The following is a 20,153-nucleotide window of genomic DNA, read 5'->3' as shown; positions in this document are numbered from 1 at the left end:
CTCACTCAGACACGGATTCTTCTTGGTTGTCACACTGTGCAAGCCTCACCCTGACCCTTGACTCCGTGAGAGCAGAAACATTAAATCAGGAGCAGGGCAAGTCCCCAGTGAGAAGATGGTTTGCAAAGAGGCCTGAGTCCCGCCCATGCTCTGGACTTTACTCCTATCCCCAACTCTGCAACAAATATACAAAGAGGCCATTCTGAGCTTTCGTGGGAGGAGTGTGAACAATCACTTAGGCTGCCCCCACGTCTGTTCACCGTCCTTTCTTTCAATGCCATAGTTATGGTACTAGGACATTTGCCACACGTCCTACTGCTTCAAAGGAAACACAAGAGCCCATCCCATGCTCATTAGAAAGATGCTCCTTCTCTTTTCCCATCCCTATGCACAAGATGCACAAGAGGCCAGGCCAGAGAGGCAAAGGATTCTCAGTAGATACACAAGGCCATGTTACGGATAGACATAGGTTCCAGGTTTCAGGGCATGTGGGCAGCAATGGGCTCCATTAGCCCAAGGGTTATTGGAGGAGAGGCAGTGTGGAAAGTATACAGAGTCCTATGCCTGAGTTCCATCAGGGCAGACACATGAAAGGGGCCATCGCATGGTGTCGTATAGCCCATGGTGGGGTGGGCTTTGGTGATACACAAAACATGGGGGTAGCGTTTGTGATACTGTGAGATTCTGGCCAAGGTATGAGCTGTTTTTGATGCTGTGATCACTTGTGAGCTATGGAAGTCTCTAAGAAAGAGGGGTGCAGCAGCATGGGTTGAAGGCCTCCTTGGAAACTGAGTGCAGGTAAGTGGAAATCTGGAATATGTAATGGAAAGATGGGTAAATAATTGTTTACCGGAAATGCATCTAGAAGTCCGGTATAACAGAGGAGCAGGGGGATAGAGCATATTTGGCATAGCCTGGGATTTAAGGAAGTTTGTGAATGGTAAAGGCATTGGGAAAGATGGAGGGAGTAGATCCACACAGCAAGTGTCTAGAGGCCAGAGAACATCCTGTCTGAACTGGGACTGGGGACATGAGTGCTGGAGTTGGAAGCGCCAGGTTGGATGCTGGATTTAGGAACATCAGAAAGACTTAGAATGAAGGAGCATAGTAGACAGATGCCTATACAGGCAGAAAAGGGGTGTTAGGTGAAGATAGTGACAAAGACTCCCTGGGGTCTACGACTGCAGTATGCAGACAGGTTCCTTGTATAGTTCTGAGAATTGGAGGGTCGCTTGTCACACAGCATGCGACTGGCAGATCAGGGCCCAACACATGTAGAGGAAGTTTCTCTCCATAGATATCAAAGACCAATAAGAAAGGGGTCCATTGTTAGTACCCAGGCCCCAGTTTTGTGGGGACAGAGTGATCACCCACAGGTCCACTTCCCAAGAGAGACAGGAATTATATGTAGACAGTATACATATGGGAAGACGGCCTCATTGTGGTGTGCATTCCTCATCCAGCGACTTCTATTCACACCACAAAACATGCTCTCCTTTTTAACTGTGGCTGGCTAAAAATCTTTAGATTCCATTTCCAAGCTGTAATCTCAAAACCCTGGCCACTGAGCCACTAACACAAGGTAGCAAACCGTGGCTTCAGTGCACCTAGTCAGAAACTTCTTTCTCACCCTACCTAATGGGATGCTGTTGTGTAACAGTTTTCTCTGAGATTAAAACATTCCACCTTGCAGACTTCTGAGCAGAGAGGTAGACAATACAAAATAACCTCGAGAACTCCCCCCAAAGTGACCAGACTATCTAGGTACCTCTATGCTAGAGTAAACAATAAAAGCATGGAGTCCCTCTGAGAGGAAGAAAGGCAGAGCTGCAAAGAACACTCTCAGAAGCTAAAACCTGCAAATAAGACTCCGGACCAGATCAGCTGCCCAGAAGAAGCAGAAAGCAGTTATGCTTCCTTGAAGGTGTTTAGACCAACTGAGGCACCTGGACAGGACATGCTCCAAACTGTTGAGCTGGCTGTAGGCTGTGCAGTTGCCCCAGGTTCCCAGTTTTGCTAGTTCTCTGACACCCAGCATGGGGTGAGCTTTGGTGATACAACTGTCTTTGAGACGTTCCTTCTGCTGTAAATAACCCTTCACCCATATTCCCGTAAGTAACCCAATTAAAACGCATCAGTTCACGAAGTTGGACTTTGGTGGTATCCATACTTTGGTCCATCATGGGCTCTCTATTTGGGGTGAGTGGACGACTGTGTTTTGTCTCACCAGGAAGAGTTTTGTCACACAACCTATGCAGGTAGTTTGAGAACATCTCAAGGAAGCCATGTAGTAAGATAACCAGATGGTGAAGTCACAGCAACCCAGAGAAACAACCAGCATCTCATGGTGGCAGTGTTTTCTGTGATCAACTACTTGCGTCTCTAATTCCGTGCTCTTTGTTAGTATCCTATTTTCAGATCTTCAGTTGAAATTTGGACAGCTGTTTTAGTGATATGTGGCAAGGCTGTATGTTATCCAATGCCCTCTCTGCTTGCACGTGTCCTATCTCCATTCTGCCTGCAGATTGCACGAAGTTGGCTGTGAGAACATATATCACTTCCACCCTGTCTATTTCTTCCCAGCCTGACGGTGATCCATTCGCTCTTTCTGCTGTGGGTTTTAGTGAACACATTTCTTTGGCTTTAACATTCACAGATGACACTTTGTGGGCCTACAACTTCAGAGAGATTGAAAAGAAACTAGTGGATAGGAGTTCAAACATTTAAAAGCTGCATGTTTCCTGAATTGTTGGGATGTGAAAGGGAACATGCCCTTGTAAGAATGTGCTAGATTAAGGTGCATTTTAGATACAAATACAAAATTCTCTTAAATTTTACTTTCACATTTATTTTACTTTTTATGTGTCTTTTGATTGTCTCTGTGTGTGCACGTTTGGTAACTATGGAAGTCATATGGGGGTGCTGTATCCCTCTGGAAGTGGGATTACAGATGCATGTGAGTGACCCGTGTGAATGCTGACCCCCAGCTCTTCTTGAAGAACAGTTGGCCCTCTTTATCACTGAGCCATGCCTCTAGTCCTCCAGTAATTCTTTTAGCACAAATATATCTCTAGTAATGTATAAAGAATACACATGAATCAGGAAGCCATGGTGTGTTTAGTGGCATATGCCTATGGCACCAGCATTTGGGAGCCTGGGACAAGACAGTCTAGAGAACAAGGTCGGTCTGGGCTACATACCAAGGTTCAGACTCCAGGCCATGCATTTATTGTTCACCTCTACTTTAAAAATAACTTAATGGTTCTCTAGTGAAACTACAACTGTAAAATAGATACATCTTTACTTGACGAGCTTGAACAATTGTCCCTTCTCAAATTATCCCATGGATATTTACCTGTGGTTCAAGAGGGTCCCAGAGAAAAATATATATTGAGCAGTTCTTAAACATGTATGCATGTGCTCACGTAATACACAAAACACAGGCAGAAATACCTGTGTTGTCACACAGCCTTGTCTGCCCTATGTCCTTTTCCCTTTTAAGTATGTCAGGTTTTATACAGAGGATGTCATGGTCTATTATTCAGCAGAGACTTCGGGATACACGCAAGCAACGGACAGATCTAAGAGAAAGGCTTTCCACAGCTTTATTACACCCATATTTAGAATTGGACCTCAGGCCCCAAGCCTTGGGAAAAACCTGATGGAGTTGCATACTTTGATTTCTGTAGGTTCATCTGCTTAGGACAGCTGCATGTGGCAAGTCCCAGAGTGAACAAAAAAGTTACTTTCTCACACTGGATAGAGCTTCCATTGTGTTGCCTCAGGAAAGACTCTTGTCTGAGCAAACTTGAAAAGAAGCCTTCCTTACTCTTGTCTCAGAAACCAGAACGTTCCATCGCATCAAACATCTCTCTTTCTGTAGCTAGGAGCCGCATAGAGAATCCTTCTGAGGACTGCTCACCCAAGGGTGGAGATGCCGAGGAGGGTATGGAGTGATGTCTGGTGGCACAGAACCACACAGAAATAACCCCTCTGAACCATTAGCCTGTATCAGCTCAAAGAACACCTCAGTAACTTCCTTACAGATTCACAAACACAAAGATGTTCAGTGAACTTGTACATCTGCAAGCCTTTGAGAATTAATTGCCTATACAGCAATTTGATCCTGCACACAATTGTTCAATTACTAGAGAGGTATTTTGGTTCTCCCTGTGTATTGGGTAAGTCCCCTGTGGCTCCCTGCATTGAACGTCTTAGGAAATGGACTGCGAGAGTTATGAATGAGCTTTGTAGCATCCGCTCCCCTAGCTAGGCTGCCTTATCTGGTCTCAATGGGAGAGGAAGTGTCTAACCCTGCAGAGATTTGATGTGCTAGGGTGAGGGGACACTCAGGCTGGGTCCACCCTCTCAGAGGAGAAGGAAAGGGGGATGAGGAAAGGATTGTGTGAGGAAGGACTGGGAGGGGGGAGTGATCTGTATATAAAATGAATGAATGAATGAATGAATGAATGAATGGATAAAAGGAAAGGGCCCAGATTATGTAATTTAAAAATTAGTTTTCCTCTTGAATTCTTTTTAGTCCATACAGTTTTATAAGTATTTACAGTGTGATTTGGGCCTGACTTTATTCATCTCACTAAAATCTCTCTTCACTGATCTCATTCTCTAATGTTCACATGGTAACAGACAGTGTGTGATGCTGAGAGAAAATGTCTCATGAAAGTGGAAACAACAACGACAACAACAAAGCAACAACAACAGTATCCAATAATAGAGCAGACAGTTCTGGGTCAGGGAGTAGTCATTAGTGCTCCTCCTCCTCACAGACTATGGGAGGGGCTGAGTAATAACGTTTTCTGGAACTCCAAAATCATAGCTTAACCCAGACTGGAAGCTGCCACTCAAGGCAGCATAAACTCAAACAAATAAGAAATCCAATCCCTTGCATGTATGTAGATGAATCCATTAAACGTGGTCGTAGAAAAATAATATAAATAAAATATCCAGAAGCACAAAGTTCAGGTACCAATTGCTCTTGGAGCAAAGCTGGCCCCTCAGGGACCCTTGTTGGAGCGAACAGGTATCTAGCAGATCCTCTTTGTGGAAGTTCTTCCAGAGTACTTTCCTCTGGCCACTTCCAAGACCCGCTTGGTTTCTTTTACCCTAAGGTTATCCCATAACATCTCCAGCAACAGCTGTCCTCAAGTATGGGCGCTGAACAACAGGGAACCTAAAACTGCCCCCTGGTTTCCATAGATTGCTGCTTTAAGGCCGTGCATCCTGCTGCACCTGTGCGTAAGTTCCAAGAGGGGTCCGAAGTTGAAGCAGCCAAGGCCTGGGGAAATTCTGCAGTAAGTTCTGTGGCTAGACAGCTAGCTAACTGCACGGGAGCCACAGGAGTAGGCCTAGAAGACTAAGTCATCAGCAAATGTCGCCCCCTGGTGGACAAGATGGGATAAAACAATGCCAAGAGGGCCAAAGACTAAAACTGCTCCGGAGCACAGTAAGCCTTAGGAGGTTACCTGTTTGAGCCACCTTTCTTTCTCCGCAGTCATACAGCACATTAAACCACACTGAAAACAGCGACCTCCGCAGGCTCAGAGTACCCCATCAGAGAACAGGTACCTCTCTCTATTACTCCTTCCCCAGCCCTCATTGAGGCCTGCCAGTGTGAGGGAATACTCAGAGATGAGTGGAGCTAAATGGAGACACTGTACTTGGGCTGGGGTGGGTTCTTAACGTCCAGTGCTTTTTCCCACTTCTTGTGACCCTGAGCCTCTGGAGTGCCCTCTGACCCTATGATTGGGAAGTCTGAGCAGGAAGAGAAGCTCCTAGAGTTGCAGAGCTTCAAAGCCTAGCTTTCCTATCCTCCTGCTGCAGTTCTGGGGGTGTGACAGTGGGAGGGCGTGACCCTCCCATACCTTCCCAACTGTGCCTAGTCTCTTAATGTCCGTTAACCATCTTCTCTGAGAAAAAAAGGAACACCGTAGAGATCCGAAGAAGGTGGGAAGGGTCTTAAGTGTTTACAACATTCTTCATGTTGTTTTTGGAAAAGCAGCCCCTCCTGAGTTTCAGGAGTCCAGACAGAAATAGAAGCCAAGGTGGTGGGGTTGAGGTAGCTAAGTCAAATCTTGAGGGTATATTTGGTCAGAATTGCAGCCAAATATATGGTAGCCCATCATCATTGGTGGGATAGGAGCTTTGTGGACTAGTGGTGTTCCTCAATACAGTGAGCCCTATTTTATAAGAAACAGTCTAGAGGTGATGGAGTGGTGGCTGGGAATACTCATATACAGGTCCTTGCTCATGGTCATTGGGTAAGCTTCTGTCTGCCTTGTGCCTGTATCCAGTAGCTTTTCAGGCAGCAGATCGCCCTGCCTGAGTGTACCTGGATTTGCAGTGTTCTCTGCCTCTGACTGTGGCTTTTGCTGGTCTTGAAGTGACCTGGGATATCATATTAGGGAATCTTCTCCTTTCCTCCTGCATTCTATTGTTCCCCTAGTTTCCTCGTTACCTGCCAATCCCAGCTTCGTTTCTGTTAAGGGAAATAAATCTAATTTTCTAAGTCTCTACTGAAACCTCAGGGTAATAAGAGGGAGCCCAGAAGCAAACTTCTTTCAGGGAGAATGTCCACAATGGAGGCTGGTGACGAATGGGAGAAAGGAGGCTCAGAAAAGTCCCAGGAGGCTTTTGCTGAGGAGGTTTCTGTCACCTCTGTTTCAATTTCTGAGTTATCCACAAATTTTTATTTGTGTGAAAGAAGCCAGAAAATAACTTTGGCAAATTATGTTAGTGAAGCTGATATCAATATACTTTAAAGAAAATGATGGAAAGTTGGAAGACATGTCTAAAGCAAATTGAACTTGAAAAACTGAATACACTATTGGATGTGAAATGTCATTTTTAAGTGCATGGGCATGCTCTCGTGCACGGAAGCATATTGTTGGTGTGAGTTCATTCATGCCTGTGATTAATGGGTGTAGAGATTAAGGACAACTTTTGGTGTCATTCTTTAGCTGTGGTCCACATTCTTTTTTTTATTTTTATTGAAAATGGATTCTTCTCTCAAAAATACTTCCTGAACACAGTTTGCAATCTCTCTCCACTCCTCTTAGCTCCCCCTACCTTCCCCAGATCCATTGCGCCTCAGTTTCCTCTTCAGAAAGGAGCAGGCCTCCAACAGACACCAGTCAAACAGGGCAAAGCATGATACAGTAAGACAAAGCAAAAGCTCTCACATAGAGGCAGGGCATGGCAATGCAATAGGAGAAAAGGAATCCCAAGAGCAGACAAAGAAGTCAGGGATATACCTGCTTCCACTCAGGAGTCCCAGAAAAAAAACCAAGCTAATAGCCATAACATATACACAGAGAGTCTACTGCAGACACTAGCAGGCCCTGTGCTTGTGCTTTTGGTCTCTGTGAGCCCATATGGCCCTTCCTTAGTTGATTCAGTGGGCCATGTTCTTCTGGTATCTCCAATCCCCTCTGACAGTCCACATTCTTTGAGCCAGGGTTTCTTATCCGCCTGCTGTATTTCCTCTTCAGCTTGCTGTGTGATTTTGTGGAAGTTACTTGACCTCTCTGTTTTATTTTCCCCATGTATAAGATGAGGGCATGAAGGTATCATTTTCATCCCTGACTACTTGGTACCTGCCAGGGCTTCAGTCAGGCATAGTATTCCATATCCATACCAATCCCTGGCAATGTGACAAGAGCAGCATTTTCCCCTTCACCGGGTATAGGCTTCTGGCTGTAGAACATTGCTACTCATGTAGACTGAGGATAATTTGTGAGCTTCCTATGTGTTTTACTTCTGTAGACAGTGGATGGATGGGTTAGCATGATAGGTCTATGTGCATTGGTCCGTTATGATCATTACTTTGGCTCTGTTGATCACTTCCCTGCCTTTTAGAATTCAGTGCTGCCACTTGACCCTCGGTACTCTGGGACCAAAGCAGATTCATTGCATTGAATTTATCCGGTTGTGTCTTCTGAGTCCCAGTGTGAAGTGTGACATATAGAAACTGGCAATGGTAAAACTCTTCACTCATGCTGGAGCCCTGTTCACAAGTCTGTTTCCTAAAGCGTTCATGAAGAACAACACACCAGGTCTTCCCAGTATGGAGAAGTCTCTGTTACAGGACTTCTAACAGGGGAAATCTATGACAATTTCCCTGAACCTCTGATACCCTGTATCAATGTGGAGCAAGACATTGTCATTCACTGTTGGCGTCCCTTTCACATTTGTTTTAAAAAAAATCAATGAAATACAAAAGACATCACTGGCCACATGCTTTTTTTATTTTCATTTTAGAATTATCTTAAAACACAGAAGCAAAGTTATCTGTTTAAACCGTTTTTTTTAAGTGTATAGTTCAGCAGCATATTTCCACGTTGTTTTTGAACAGGTTTCTGGGAGTCTTTTTACGTTGCCAAACAGAAATATTTAACATTAAATACATGCTATTTCCTTTGGTGGGACAGGCCATGGCTGCAGCCAGGCTTTTGCATGACTGAGTCTGACTCCTTTAGCTACATCGTGCCAAACCTGCACTTTTCAGGCTACTGTTTCATTTAGTACAGTGTCCTCCAGGCTCACTGATATGCTCACACACATCTGGATTTCTCCTTTCTCAAGGATGAATAGTACCCCAAAGAGACCTTTGCAAAGATGCTATGTGTTTTCTTTATCAGCATCTGTGGGTGTACAGACTCGCTAGGTTCCTGGAGATTGCTAGCAAGACAGTCTAGCTTACTTGGTTATCTTTAGACCAGAGACAGATTTTGGATTAAAAGACAAGGGTTTTTTGATTGTCTGTTCATTTAGTTTTCTTTTGTTTTTTTTTTCCCTTTGGTAGATCTGGCTTAACACATAAATGTGCTTAGCAAGGTACCCTGAGTGTTTTAGTTTGTTCTCCGAGCCTCTTAAGGCCAGACACAGTGGTGGGCATCTGGAATCCCAGCACATACAGGAAGAGAACCCGCAGGAACTGGAACATTGACTACAAGCTGTTGGACCAAATGCCCTAGAAAAAGAAGCACAGTCTAGAAACAACAGAGACACTGCCTTGAATGCCACAGAGACCAAAAGGAGACTCCTAAAAGAGCATCCATCTACCATTCACAGATGTGCCTGTGTTTCTGCTCTTCTTTTCTCTCTTGTGTCCCTCCCTCTCCCTTCCCCCATTCTCTTTCACATGCACAACACACACACACACGCACACAAGCACACAAGCACACAAGCACACATGCATACTGACATGCACTGGCATGCTCATTCGAGTGCACACACACTCAAATGACATAAACTAAGAAAAGTCACGTGGGGGGTCTCATGATGATTGAAGCTGATGTGTCCTCCTGCATAGTTTACCCACAAACACAAATGTGCACACACCATGCAGAATTTCACAGCTAAGAATGAATAGCTGTAAGCAAACACACCCGATAGACTCAATTCTCTTTCTAACTACAGTTCTTTATTAGATTTTTACTTTAACTACATGTGCGAGCATGACCCAACAACCGGGCATGTGGAGGTCAGAGGGGAACTTGGGAGACTCTATTCCATTGTGTGGGGCCCAGGGACTAAACCCAGGTCTTCAGGAATTCCATCATGCTCCCACTGAGCAACCTCCCTGGCTACACCAGGGAGTCCTTAAGACAAGCCTTGATGCTTTGACAAGATGAAGTCAAATCTAAGCAGTCCCCTCTGTTAAAAAAATGATGAAACAAATGTCTGCTGAGTCGGGGCAGCGAGAGCAAAGTAAAAATATGGAGAAATTATACAGGTGCACTTTCCTTACCAACCCCTGGGCGGCCGGCTCCACCCATCCCCCAAGATTCCTGCTCCTTAATTTTCTCTGGACAGGTCTGTTGTTTTGTGACCAATGTTTGCTCCTTGGCCACACACAGCTACTACTGCTGCTGGTGCCCAGGGCTCATCCTTCCTGGCCTTCAGATCCTGGCCTTCAGATCCATTACCTTCCCCCAAGAATTCCTCACAAAAACCATGGGTGGAGGAGGGGATCAGTAGGCTAGAACACAGTAGGACCACAGAAGTCCCAGGGAAGGGCCTGACAGGCACCTAGGAGGCTGCAACAGAATGCCAAGAAAGGATAGTACTGCCCAGGAATCCTGCAGAGACAGAGTCTGCCCTCCTCCTGCCAGGGAGGGTGTAACCACTATGTATCAAAGCCCCCTCACCCGCTCTGAGCTCTACCTTTTGTAGAAATTGTAAAACAACATATCCTTTTTCTGTGGAGGGCAAGCCTAAGGAATAAAGGGATAATGCTGTACTCTATTGCTAAAGAAAGAGAAGGGAGATAGGGCTGTCCTGGACAGCACGGGTGTCAAAGTTCTGGTGATCCCAGAAGAGCCCATCCCCCACTTGCTCCTGGAAAATGATGACATTCTTGGACTCCACCAAAGTCTTCATGCGAAGTTCGTCCTGGGTAGGAGTGATTATCTTTCCCTTTAGTATTTCCCTCTGAATCTTCCTAAGTTTAGCTCTCTTATTGTTGAACCAATCCTGAAATCAGAGTGAGAGAGGGATTAGATTAACATATTTAGCAGATGCTGCTTTGATAGGAACCATATCATGCAGTATCATTTGTCCCCACAAATTGCTTTTGAACTCACAATACAGCTTTTAAAGTTCATAGTGCTTTACATGGCTGCAGCTCTTAGTCGTGATCAAGGATTTGCCTACAGCTTCTGAGTTCTTGGTTTGTATGGCACCACCAGAAATGGAAAGAAAAATATTATATAGTACACGATACCATGTCCTTTATTCTGCACAATTTTACCTAATTAGAGCCATGTGCCAAGCTCTCTGTACACAGGCTTATGGTTGTTTTTGTGAAAAAAAATATCCTTAGACAAAATCTCATGCATGTTAGTGTGGTAATGTACTTGCTTTCTAGCTAAGAGCCAACTCTTCTCTACCCTAGTGGGAATTTGGAGCCATATCCTGAATTCAAGATGTAATAATGCCAGAAACTTAAATTTAGAACTGCCACTGTCTAGGTCACCTTTCAAAACCTTCTAAAATAAAGGCAGACATTCGCCAAGCTCTCTTTCCACATTTGTCTCACCTAATATGAAGAGGCCTTAGATTACAGGAGCATATTTTATTCCCCCTTCTAAGTGAGATCAAGCATCCTCCCTTGGGCCTTCCTTCTTGTTTAGCTTCTTTGGGCCTGTGGAGTGTAACAAGGATATCCTATACTTTATGGCTAATGTCCACTTATAAGTGAGTACATACCATGCTTGTCCTTTTAGGACTGGGTTACCTCACTCAGGATGATATTTTCTAGTTCCATTTGCCTAAAAATGCATGATGTCTTGATTTTGATAGCAGAATAGTATTCCATTGTGTAAATGAACCAACTTTCTATATCCATTTTTCGGTTGAGGTACGTCTAGGTTGTTTCCAGTTTCTGGCTATTATGAATAAAACTCCTATTAATAGAGTGGACCACATGTCCTTGAGGTATGGTGGAGGGTATTTCGAATGTTCTGAAACACTACCAGATTTATTTCCAGAGTGGTTGTACAAATTTGCACTCCACTGGAAATGGAGGAGTGTTCCCTTTCTCCACATCCTCGCCAGCATCTGCTGTCACCTGAGTTTTTGATCTTAGCCATGTTGACTAGTGTGAGGTGGAATCTTGGGGTCATTTTGATTTGCATTTCTCTGATCACTAAGGACTTCGAACATTTCTTTAAGTGCTCTTTGGCCATTCGAGATTCCTCTGTTGAGAATTCTGTTTAGAGCTGTACTCCATTTTTTACTTGGGTTATTTGGTTTGTTGGTCTCTAATCTCTCGAGTTCTTTATATATTTTTGATGTTAGTCCTCTGACAGATGTACAGTTGGTGAAAATCCTTTCCTAATCTGTAGGCTTCCATATTGTCCTATTGACAGTGTCCTACACCTTACAGAAACTTTGCAGTTTCAGGAGGTCTCATTTATTAATTGGCCACTGGTATTCTGTTCAGGAAGTTGTCTCCTGTATCAACGAGTTCAAGCCTATGGTCATAGGATGCAGATGGAGGGAGGAAGCCAGGTAGGAGAGGGGTTGGAGAGGGGAAGGGGGGAATTCAGGATAAAGTATGGGAGGAGGTAGGAGATAGGGCAAGAGGGCCAGGAGAATGAATAGAAATCAGTATCTGACAAAGGTAGGGGGTTATGGGGCCATCTCTAGGGCATGACAGAGACCTGGGATTGAGGAGACTCATAGTCTGTGGGAGTGACTTTAGCTGAGACTCCTAGCAGTGGGGATATGGATACTGAAATAGCCACTTCCTGTAGTCAAGCAGAACCCCCAGTGGAGCAATAGGGACACCAACCTACCCACTTAACTTTTGACCCCAAATTTATCTTGTCTAAAAGAAATGCAGGGATAAAGATGGAGAGAATGGCAAACCAATAATTGGCTCATCTTGAGACCCATCCCATGGACAAACAACAATGTTGACATTATTAATGATGCTGTATTGTATTTGCAGACAGGAACCTAGTATAACTGTCCACTGAGAGGCTCTGCCCAACAGTTGACTGAAACAGATGCAGAGACTCAAGCCAAACATTGGAGGTAGTTCAGGGAGAAGGATTGGGGGAAGGACTGGGGGCACTGGAGGGAATAAGAACTTTACAGGAAGACGAACACAGTCAAGTAACCTGGACCCTTGGGGCTCTCAGAGACTGAATTACCAACCAAAGAGCATACACTGGCTGGAACTAGCCTCTCTCTCTCTCTCTCTCTCTCTCTCTCTCTCTCTCTCTCTCTCTCTCTCACACACACACACACACACACACACACACACACACACACGCACACGCACACACACGCACACACTGCACATATGTAACAGATGTACAGCTCGGTGTTCTTGTGGGTCAACTAAGAACTAAAGAAAGGGCTGTCCCTGACCCTGCTGCTTGTCTGTGGATCCCATTCCCCTAACTGGGCTGCATTGTCTGCCCTCAGTGGGAGAGGATATACTTAGCCTTGCAGAGACTTAATGTGCTAGGGTGTGGGGGGGATACCCAGGGGGCACCTAATGCTCAAAGGAAAGGGAAGGGGGATGGGTGAATGGACAGTGTGAGGGGGAGACTGGAATGAGGGGGGCCAGTTTTCAAGATGTAAAGTGAATGAATGAATGAATGAATAAACAAATGGAGATAAAAGAAAGTATAATTTGTGGCTCAATTATTCCATCTCCCTCATTCTGTTTTCATTCATTCATTCATTCATTCATTCTTTCATTCTTTTATAAAGTGGAACTAGCCCTTCTCTCTCTCTCTCTCTCTCTCTCTCTCTCTCTCTCTCTCTCACACACACACACACACACACTGCACATATGTAACAGATGTACATATGTGAGTTTTGTCACCAAATTCTCCCTGCAATGATATGATCATTTCCAAATCATTCTATGTTACAAAATGATGCCTAATAGAAGACCCTTGTGAAGAACTCCTGTGTGCTACAAGTTAATTATGGGTTATATATGTGTATATCACATATGTACAAAATACATATGTTACACACATATACATATATAAGATAGATAGATAGATAGATAGATAGATAGATAGATAGATAGATAGATAGATAGATAGAATGATGAATGGATGGACAGATCGATGGATGGATAGATAAGTAAAGATTCTATTTACTTTCTGCTGTTACTTTAGGAATGATGGGGTAGAAACACCAGCTTAATTTTCCTTTTTCTAGTTTCTACTCGTCAAGGCCCCATAGTCCAAATCTTATTTCCCAAAATAAAGCACGAAAATAAAAATACAGCAATCACACAGGCCTAGGACACTGTCATCTGTGTCCTGAGGAGTATCTGAGATCAGCACCCCAATAGAACTAAACAGCAAGCTGACTGACCTTTACTTTCTGTTCATCCACATTCATGAGCTCTGCCAGCTCTTTTCTGTGGAGAGAAAAAGACAAATACTTAGTATTCCATACTAAGCAAAAAATAAAGTACAATCTGTACACTCTATGCATATTTTAAGATTTAATATCTTGCTCCTCTCCATGCTTATTCTTGGTTCTGTTGCAGCCTCCAGGAGGCCCTCGTCCCAGCCCACCTCAATTCCTCCCTGGGACTCGGCCTCCTGGTGCAGACTCAGAGTCCCTCTAGTTCTTCTCCACTTCCCTCTCATCCTTTCTTTTTTGACCCTCCTCTGACCTACATCTACCAAGATGTGAATAGCCACCACACTTTCCATGAATCTCACAGCTGCCACACTTGGCTAGGACCAAAGGACTAACCCAACAAAGATGACACCAGACGTCTACACCAAGAAACACCTAAAACATAATCTCAAATGCCTGGATCACAGTACCAAAACACAACATGAATCAATGCAGTATGCTTCCTCCTAAGTCAGCAACTCTATTGTATTAAGCTGTAAGTAAAACAGTTGAGCTGAAGCATAAGACAGGAACTTCAAAACAACAATTATTAGTATTAGACTCTAAACAGGATATGAAGAAATACCTTTTTAAACACAAATAGTTGGATGAAATGGTGAGACCTATTCAAGACATGAAAGTAGAACCTAAGAAAGGAATAGAATAAAGAAAACCCAAAATGACATAAAAATGGAAATGAAAAACTTAGGATGCCAAACAAAAACTTCATATGTCAGCCTCAACGATAGATTAAAAGACACAGATGACAGAATTTCAGCTCTTGAAGACAAGGTAGAAGATAATGATATCTCAGTCAAAGAAAATGTTAAATATTAAAAAATAAAAATCCAGGCATAAATAGCCCAGGAAATCTGGAACAATATTAAGATGCCACACCTATCAAGGTATAAAAAGTGTATGAAACAAATGGACCAGGACCAGAAAACAACCCCCCCATGACAAGTAACAATCGAAACACTAAATGTACATAAAAAGATAGGGTATTAAAAGCTGCAAAGGGAAAAGCACCAAATCATATACAAAGGAGGGCCCATTAGAATAACAGCTGGCTTTTCTATGGAAACTCTGAAAGCCAGAAGGGTCTGGATAGATGTTCTAAAAGCTCTGAGAGGCCACAATTGCCAACTCAGACTACTAGACCCAGCAAAACAATTACAGGCAGTTGACAAAGGAAGAAAACCATTTCATGATTTAAAACAAACTTAAGCAATTTCTGTACACCAATCCAGCTTCACAGAAGGCACTAGAAGGAAACTGCAATCTGAAGAGGACACAAGGAATAAAACATCCCAGAAAAGTTCATCAAAAGAGGGAAAAAAATCCATGCTGCCACAACAAAATAACAGGAATCAATAAATACCTATCGTTAATAACTGTCCATATTAATGGTCTATGCTGCTTCCCCAGAAGATACAGACTAATAGGTTTGATAAGAAAATGGGATCCATTAAATCAGATAAACTAAACCTGATACAAGAGAAAATGGGGAACACCCTTGAACACATTGGTACAGAAGACAACTTCCTGAACAGAACACTTATGGCTCAGGCACTAAGATCAAGAATTAATAAATGAGGCCTTATGAAACTGAAAGCTTCTGTAAGACAAAGAACAACATCATCCCCATAATACTCCAAGTTAGGCACCATGTCCAGGAGTAGTCGACCAATACAAAAGAGACTGCAGATGTTGTTTTGTTTTTTGTGGGTGTCTGTGTATGTGCACATGTGTGCATGAGTGCATGTTTTCGTGTGACTGTGGGTGAACATACAACACCTTATAGCTTGCTATATTTTTGTCTTGTTTTCTTTTTCTTTTAATTTTGTCTGCTTTGATTTGGGTTTTGGTCTTGACAGTTTTCCTGTTTTGTTCATGAAGTTGAATGGGTAGGAGGAATCTAGGAGGAGTTAGGAAAGGAGAAAATGTAATTAAATATATATTGTATAAAATATTTGTAATAAAAATTTTAAAATGCTATCTCCTCTCACACCTCTACAAGCATTTTTTTTCAGTAATTCTTAGAAGGACTCATGTTTAGAACTGGTTGTACTTTGTTCAAACTGATTGCTGGAATTGTATATGGATTCAGGAGCACAAAGGTCTTCATTCTGTTGAGTATGATCTCTAAAATGTAGTATGTACAAAAAGCAGGCTCCAGCACAAGCAATACTCATGAAATAGATAAACCGGAATGCTAATAAATTTTCAATGTTCTGTGTATTGAAGGAAAAAAGCATCACATGGAATCAGACAATGTATTTGAACATCAATAATGCACTCCAAAACACATCCAGAGTTAAATAGGAAAAGACCTTTTGAAAGAGACAGTTGACCACAAAGACAGGTCACGGTGGCGAAAAGCACAGGTAAAGTCACACAACAGTCAGGAAACGAACTTCAAAATCGCACAGATATTATCCCACACCCAGAAAGGTGGCTATTAACAACATCCACAAAATAACAAGCCTGATATGTCCCTAAAGACGTTGGAAACATCATGCTTGAATCTGAGGAATGTCAAGCAGTATAGCCACAAAGGAAGGGTCAGGTCTCCTACAAACAGTGAGCATGGAATGATCACATGATACAACAAATCTGCTTCTGGGTGTATGCCCACAAATGACTGAAAAATCTGGCACGAAGAAAGGCACTTGTGTACTCTCTTTACTCACAGCTGCAATGCACAATCCATATAGGCCACAGAGAAAATCACCCATTTCTCTTTTTACAGATGGTGTGATAACAGAAAATATATGTTAACAGAAAACATATGATAGCTATGTAATAGGATCTTTGGGCTATAATTTACTCCGGAGAATGCAGAAATTAAGCCAGATGTAGCACACTGATGAGGTTTGAAGACATGCCAATTGAAGCAGGTTAATTCAGAAAGGACAAATTCTGCCCATTTCCCTTATGTGAAGTGTCTACATGAGGCATCTAGAGAGGAGCAATAAGGCAGGAGAGTGGTCACTGGGGCCTGTGGGCATGGAAAGGGCTTTTGTTACAGGGTTCGAATTTCCCAGAGACCTGGTCCAAAACCACTTGACAAGACTTCTGGCTGCTGAATTTTGATCTTCAGATTTGGTTTAGGTGATGGCTTTTATGTTTCTGTGTTTAAGGACAATTCTTTAAATGAAAGGAACCAAAGGGGTGGTCAGTGAGCATTCTGGAGACCTGGTTTCCACCAAGGATGCAGCCTCAGTCACCCAAGAGGGACTTCGTGAGGAACGAAGAGCTAAACAAACCTGCAGAAAGTTTCCTGTCTTCTTACCTGAGACAAAACCCTAGTGGGCCTTTTCTCCTGCCTTTGGCTGACTGCTCCACCCTGGTCATGTACGGTCAAAGCCTGTCCTAAGCATGTTTCAGTTTACATGAATCTATGAACCTGTCAGCTTCCCTTTTCTTTGTCTAAAATGACTAATCCAAAAATGAGCAGCTTGGTCAGCTGATACCCCTCCAAGATGAAAAACATTTCATTTTCAGATTCCCCTGTCTATTTAGTGGAGGGGCATCTTTCTGTCTACCTTGCCTTGCACCGGTCCTATTTCAGTTTTAATAGCTTGTTACCTATTACTGCTTGCTGTGTCTGGAACCTTTCCTGCCTTTCAATTCTTTAATAGATAGAAAAAACAAATTCCATCCAGGACCTCTAGATAATAACTCTCCCAACCATCACCATAGAGTCAGCTGAAAACTTAGTGGGTTTAAGGTCAAGAGGGGACGATAAGTCAACCCAGCTGCCACAGCCAGTAATCTCAGCTACTGAAGTGGCTGAGACAAGAGGATCACAAGTTCAAGAACGATGAACTGGGGTACAGAGTGGGTTCAAGGCAAGCCTGCATAACTCAGACTCTGATTTAACAAGACTAAAGAGAGGCTGTGGTCACCTTCAGAGTTCTGGTGGCCCTCGCAACACAATGCTTTCAGGGTGCCTGCCACTGCTTTGTGAAAACCTCCACTGCCTGCTGTGTAGGCTTTGCTCAGATTCAGTCTTTGTTAAGGCTTGAGCTCGCTAGAGGGCGCACTCCTGTGGCATCCGCTGAGGCTGTGTGTCCTGAAGCTCTCTGAGGAGCTTGTACCTCAGGGACAAAGGTATGCCACTGTAAATGAATCTATGTGCTGAATCTCAAAGACATTAAAACATCTTGAAAAGAGTGAGGAGGGGTCAGGGGAGAGGAAAAGGAGCCCAAAGTTCTGAGGGACAGACCCGGTACACACCGTCTGAAGGCATCTGGGTACTGAGTTTCTTCGAACACTGCCTGCATTTCCCACAGCTGTCCAGGCGTGAATTTGTATGGTTTCCGAGGAATCCTGAATAATAACTGCTCACTGGTCTCATCCGCGTTCCTGGTCTCCTCTGGTTCGTGCTCAGTGTCCTGAATGTTACTCATGTCACAACCTCGGTAACTATGTTCGACTATAGTGCTCCGACCGCCCTGATATAACAGCTCTTTCAGGAGGTCTGTTACTTCGTCGGTAAAGCCGCCCTTGTTTGCTGTGTAGGCCACCCTTTCCTGGGGTTCAGTAGTGATTTCTTCCTCATAGAAGCTCACCCCATAGTAGTCGTAGTCGAAGTAGAAGTACTTACGGGCCATGACCTGTGCTCCTCAGAAGGCGCACCCTTGTGGCTTCTAGAGAGAGGCTCTGCTCCTTGAAGCCCTCTGAGGAGCTGTCCGGGTTCTCCAGACTAAAATTGTGACCCTAGGCGGCACACGTTCCTCTCTGACACGGACACGTGTCCCCCTCCACCGAAGCTATTGATTTTCAACTTACAAACCTGGGTGAGGCTCTAGATTAGGCATAGAAAGTGTGGAGATGAACTTGTATGTGGATTCACCTCATAGAATAAGACAGTTACCATAAATGGCATGGCAATAAGGGCCGCTTGAAGCAGAACGTTAGCTTTTTTTTTGACTCATGAGAAATGGACTCCTAGTTGGACCTCAGTTGAGGAGTTTCCCTGGGTCTAAGAGAGGATATTGATTATGGCTGTGAGTGCATTTTAGGCAGATTTAGAGGAGAAGGCAGGATATCAATAAAAATAACTAAAATATCATTTTAGGATATAATTTCCAGTTTTTATGTGACCCTAAATAAAGCTTTATCTCTTTGTACTGCCTGTTATTTGAAGCATTCTCATTATGCAAATTATGAAGTCAAAATAACGAATCAACTGAAAAATATTAGCTGGCCCTTTACATCCTGAAATCCAAATTAGGCCATGATTTAATTCTGTATAAAAAGAATAAAAGCACACGTGTGCAATTATAAATATGTGTTTTCAATTTTAACAAAGATTGTAATTATATGTATCTGTATATGCATATGTTGTACACACCAGAGAAGAATACTTGGACACCAGTTAAGTGTTTGTGATCCCAGTGTAGTTCCCAATCTTTCTCAGGATAAACTTTTAAACACATAAACCATATCTTGGGCTGACATATTTCAATTAACAAGAAGAGTTTTCCAGAAGCAGAACTATGGAAGCCAAAAAAGCAATTTTAGTACATTTTAAGACTTTCTCAGAACTGTATGAACTTTGATGGATACAGTCTTTTAGGTTTGGGCAGGCAGTGCTGTCTATGTGCTAAGTTTAATGGCCTAAATGGTATTTCAATCATGGAGTCAGCTGTGTTAAGGTCTGGGTCCCTTTTATAGTCTATAAAGTAAAGTTCTTCACGGTTCATTATTAATAAGTGTTTAGTTTGTGAACAAGTGTTTTGTGCCTGTCTACCTTTGATCACATAAAATTTCAGGTCCAAAAGGGATAGAGTTTTAGGGAGGTCTTCTTTAGTGTACCAGGGAGCCTTCCAGAAGTGAAGGTTCCAGGTTTTATTGTTGTTTTTGTTTTTGTTTGGTTTTGCTTTTTTTATGGTCCAGACTTATTACTTTCAGGAGTCACTGAGTATCCAGAATTTTCTGAATCCATGTACATGGGTCCCAAAGTCAGGAGATTTATAGGATCCGTGAGAGGCCATCACTCTGCCTACCACTCTTACTCCTGGCGACCTTACCCCAAGCTTCAAGGGCAACTTCAGTTGAATCTTGCTAAAGTAACCTGTTGGTTCCTGCCTCTCTATGATCTGCAGTGTCTCCTGTTGACTCTTCATTAGCATTTTTCTTGTGTCTCTATCTGAGAGAAGTGTCTAAACTCACCAACAGTGGCAAGACAGTCTGTGGCATTGGCTAGCAAGCTCAATATCTTGGCTCTAACATCACAAAAC

General features: G+C 43.2%; 1 protein-coding gene across 1 annotated transcript; it reads right to left on the bottom strand.

Annotated features, from left to right (window-relative positions):
- Nucleotides 1-10,244: 10,244 nt before the first annotated feature.
- Nucleotides 10,245-18,712, bottom strand: Rhox11 (Rhox homeobox family member 11). The gene is made up of 3 exons (NM_001024873.2): nt 18,145-18,712; nt 13,870-13,915; nt 10,245-10,494 (listed from the first exon to the last, which is right to left on the bottom strand). The coding sequence occupies exons 1-3, from the start codon at nt 18,519-18,521 to the stop codon at nt 10,270-10,272; spliced, it is 648 nt and encodes a 215-aa protein (NP_001020044.1). The 5' UTR covers nt 18,522-18,712; the 3' UTR covers nt 10,245-10,269.
- Nucleotides 18,713-20,153: the final 1,441 nt, after the last annotated feature.

The sequence above is a fragment of the Rattus norvegicus genome, chromosome X (genome assembly GCF_036323735.1).
Source record: "Rattus norvegicus strain BN/NHsdMcwi chromosome X, GRCr8, whole genome shotgun sequence".
NCBI lineage: Eukaryota > Metazoa > Chordata > Mammalia > Rodentia > Muridae > Rattus > Rattus norvegicus.
The sequence above is the reverse complement of the archived record's forward strand: the minus strand, read 5'-3'. Positions and strand labels throughout refer to the sequence as shown.

Coding starts and splice junctions, on each gene's coding strand:
- Rhox11 (NM_001024873.2), bottom strand. CDS start 18,521: ATGGCCCGTAAGTACTTCTACTTCGACTACGACTACTATGGGGTGAGC. Junction 13,916..18,144: donor TACCCAGATGCCTTCAGACG/GTGTGTACCGGG, acceptor TTCTCTCCACAG/AAAAGAGCTGGCAGAGCTCA. Junction 10,495..13,869: donor TGGATGAACAGAAAGTAAAG/GTCAGTCAGCTT, acceptor CTCTGATTTCAG/GATTGGTTCAACAATAAGAG.